This window comes from Lactuca sativa, chromosome 3, assembly GCF_002870075.4.
Source record: "Lactuca sativa cultivar Salinas chromosome 3, Lsat_Salinas_v11, whole genome shotgun sequence".
Taxonomy (NCBI): Eukaryota; Viridiplantae; Streptophyta; class Magnoliopsida; order Asterales; family Asteraceae; genus Lactuca; species Lactuca sativa.
In genome coordinates this window covers 27,896,086-27,900,302 of record NC_056625.2, presented here as the reverse complement: position 1 = coordinate 27,900,302, position 4,217 = coordinate 27,896,086, and the positions used below count along the sequence as shown (strand labels likewise).

The following is a 4,217-nucleotide window of genomic DNA, read 5'->3' as shown; positions in this document are numbered from 1 at the left end:
ATGCTCTAATAGGCTACATGGGGTAGCAGATGGGTAGTTAGTGTTATGCTTTAAAATTTTCGAAATGGTGTTGCAACTTTTTCGGCATAATCTTATTGGGTAGGAACATTTGTAGGCATAAAAAGTAGGAACCAATTTAATTTATCCTTCCAAAATCATATGTGCTACATTGTTATTTTGTTCTATATCCGCTAGTGTTTAATCTTAATACAATAATCATCAAGATATATCTTTTTACCGAGATGCTTTAACAAACTATTTTTGACAATTTTTTTCAAAATTAAATTCCAAGCTTTAATAAATATTGTTAACTTTTGATTTTCTTCGTATTAATCGGTTCTTAAAAATAACAATATGATTAAAGAAAACCTTTCAATACAAAATGTGCCAAATCGTTAGTAACCGAAATTTGGGTAATCAAGTATGTTTTTAGATAAAAAAAAAATCAACTCCCTAACCATATACTATTACAATTTACACGTGTAGGTATTATTTTTCAAAGAAATACAAAATAAAAACCACACCACATTACGCGTCAAGCGTTGGTTGCACGCACGGCAGGTACAATTGCAAATTACATCTGAGATTTTTGACACGTACCCGCCATCTCATAACCAACGTACAACCTTACTTGCCTAGTATACAATACTTTCTCTTCTTTCGTATGAACATGAACTTTCTAGATTCTTTAATACAAAATTCCCTCAGCATTTGTCACCTTTCGAGAACATTCTCGCCTCTTCGTCTCACTCTCCTCCATCAAATATCTTCTTCACATATAAGTAGTATTTTCACAACAATCTTTCATGGTTTTTGCCAAATTCATCACTTTCTGGGCAGGTTTTCGTCGTTGACATTCTCAAACAGCCGAAATCGATCATCTGAAACGAAGTTAAATTAAAGAAGATCAAAAGAGACCATGTGTTTGGTGTTTGTATGCGATGAAGACGAAAGGATCGTCGGACAAAAACAGGCGCCGGGATCATGCCCCTACTGCGGTGGGTTGATACAAGCGATGGACATAGAAAGTCAGTGGAGGCTGTGTTTCCTTCCTTTCTACTATAAGACCAAACGCAAGTACTACTGTACTCTCTGTTCTCGACGCCTTATTCTTCAGTACTAGGGTTTTCATTTCGTTGTTTTAAATCATGATTGTTTGATCTTCCAAGTTCTATTTCGTTTTGTGTATATTGTTTAAATTTGTATAAAGTTATAGTCGATGATGTGAGTTATATGGACCCATGTATCTTCGAGCTCTGAAAATTTTCAATATATATATATATATATATATATATATATATATATATATATATATATATATATATATATATATATATATATATATATATATATATATATATATATATATATATATATATATATATATATATATATATATATATGAGTTATTAATGGAGCTTAGTATCTTTTTCTATATGATCATATGCTTTGAGGAAAATTATTGGTTTTGACCAAATTTGTGTATAAAAATATTGAAATTTATGATACTCTTCTGAATGAATTAGTTAGGGGTGAGTTGCTTAATTGAAGTTTTAATCTTTTGTGATTTTCTTGTATATTGTTTTGATCTCTTTTTGAAATATTTATATGATTATGGTATGTTTCTTGGAGATTGTATGCATTAATTTTTTTTTTAAGTATATATGCAGTTTAAGAAAGTTTAATCGAATTAATCGGGAGGTTAGCTAGGGACAGAAAGTGAGTTGTGTCCTTGAATATTTCATTCAATAAGATGTGCGATGTATTCAATTTTAAAATCTTAACATGCTATTGATGTTATTTCTTAGTATCTTTTCCTTTTTGTCCTTTCTATAATAATCTAATAGTCTATACTCTTTATAATGTGATATCGTGTTAGTATTTCTTATACCTAGTCCCAATGTGGAAGAGTAGGTAGAGGTGGAAGCCTCTTAAAAAGACTAGGAAGAGTAGGTAGAGGTGGAAGCCTCTTAAAATGGTGGGGTGGTGGTGGAGGTCCGGATTCAAACCTGGATATAGACGAATTAACTAATTTGGTGAATATAACATCTAACCATGTATTCATAACAAATACAATTGATGTTAAAACCACCCATTTTATGTGTATGAATCGAGCGAGTCATTTAATTTCTATGAGTCGTATGCATAAACCTATATCTAATCCCATGAAATTAGTTAAACGTTTTAAGTTTGACTATGTTTTATAATTTTTTACTGACATGTAAAAAACTTTTAACTCGTGTCATGTCAATAGTCACCATAATTGAGTTCAGTTCAACAACTTAAGGTTAGTCATTTTAGAACATACAAGTGATGTAAAATAGTAAGGAAAATGACGATAATGCCCTATGAACTTTTTAGGGTTGGTCTATTTAGTCCTTAAATTGGTTTTGGTGCTTTACGGGGCAACAAGCTTGTTTTTGTCGTGTCTATTAGGTCACTTTGCACAAAATGAAGGGGTAAACCGGTTATCCCTTGCCACATAGACATGTTGACTCATTTGATTCTGTTGGCGCCTGATCGTAGAGGAACTCTTATAAACCCACCAATCGTGACCACATCAGCACCTCCAGTCAAAAAATATTGAGATGATAACCACTAAATTTTCATTGGAACGGTTTTTAGTGTTATCTAATAATCTGTATTTCTCTACGGTTTTCAATCGTTTGACCCAACAACTGCTAAAACGATGACTCCGGTTCCGATTCTTTAAAGCATTGTGATGCCGGAGGATTTTCTGGTGATGGATCTGGCAAGAGGGACTAAGATACGATCTTAGATTGGGATAAAGATGACGTCGGTGATGTTGATGAAGATTTCGGTGGTGATGGGTGTGTAGTGGTGAGGATTTTAAGTCGTCGTTGCTTGGGGAATTGCTGGAGGTCGAAGAGGTTTGGGGAATAGGCATTGTTTGATGGTGAAGAACTGATGAATACGGATGAGAATTTCGCTAATGGTAGGGTTTTACTACCACCACAACCATCGTCCTCCCACCACAACCATCGTCCTCTGATGGTGATGAAGGGTTGACCTCTGTTTGTTCTATTTGTCGGTTTTCAGTTTCTCTCGTCAGAATCTATAGCGACTGTGCTAGATTAGTGAAAAGCCGGATGCCATTTTCATCCCCAATGTATGTATTTAGGACACCATTGTAGCATTTGAATCAATCAATAATATGATTGATTGTTGATTAGAGTTCCTTCACTATCACAGATAAGTAGCCATTTCTAAGAAATAAGAATTTTCTGATAAACATAACATACCTAATTTGTTGAATTTGGTTATGGTGATGAAATCATGTGTTTCATGGGTTTAATTCTGATTAACAATACACACTCATGTTTCAAAGCTAAGATTTTGTGGGTATTGCTTTAACTGAAATGTATGTTTGTAGTTATCGTTTTCCCCTTTGTGGCTACAATTATCGTTTTTCGGTGACGGTGTATTGACGGTGAGATTGGGGGAAGAAGATGACTTCAATCCAAGAGACTCAAAAAATTATCGAAATACAAACGATTATGATGGAATAATTAAATCCATGGGAATTCGTGAAGGTTTTAAAAACATAGTGAAGAAAAGCAAAAGCTGGGTGGAGAAGAATCATAAGCAGGGTGGGTTTATTTTATTTTTCTTTAATTTTTTTATTAAAAAAATCACATAATCATGTGACTAGGATGGTCAACAAACAAAAATGGCTACGTGACATACATAAACCGGTTGTATTAGGTTAGGTGATTAAATGAACAGGTCAAAATCTATTTTGTTCCCCTATAAAGCACTAAAAGAAATTTAGAGACCAAATGGACCAACCCTAGAAAGTTAATAGGGCATTATCGTCATTTTCCCAAAATAATATGAAAGTACAAAGCTATAATAAGAATATATAAACCAAAATCCTTATACTAATAAAAGAGTAGCTCTTTTGTCATGTGTCATCATATTAGACATTCTAATTAATGTGTTGCCACTTGTCAATCTATTAGTTTTCCATTTTAAATTTATTAGACCTCTTCATTAATGTGATTATATTTTAAATTTTAAATTTTAAATTATTGTTTTAATTAATTCACAAATAAAAAATATCTAATATATATTAAAACTTAATTTTATATATTTATTTGAATCAATGATTATAATTTCACATAACTAATAAAAATATCTCTTAAATTAATAATTTATTTAAAATAACTTATTAATAATTTTGAGTTTTTACTATA

The 4,217-nt window shown here is 32.0% G+C and overlaps 1 protein-coding gene across 1 annotated transcript; it reads left to right on the top strand.

Moving 5' to 3' along the window:
• Positions 1-725: 725 nt before the first annotated feature.
• LOC111884168 (uncharacterized) lies at positions 726-1,238 on the top strand. Its single transcript, XM_023880491.3, has one exon. The coding sequence runs from the start codon at positions 920-922 to the stop codon at positions 1,121-1,123; it is 204 nt and encodes a 67-aa protein (XP_023736259.1). The 5' UTR covers positions 726-919; the 3' UTR covers positions 1,124-1,238.
• The last annotated feature ends 2,979 nt before the right edge of the window (positions 1,239-4,217 follow it).

What these genes read in the sequence shown, in the direction of transcription:
- LOC111884168 (XM_023880491.3), top strand. Translation starts at nt 920, where the DNA reads ATGTGTTTGGTGTTTGTATGCGATGAAGACGAAAGGATCGTCGGACAA.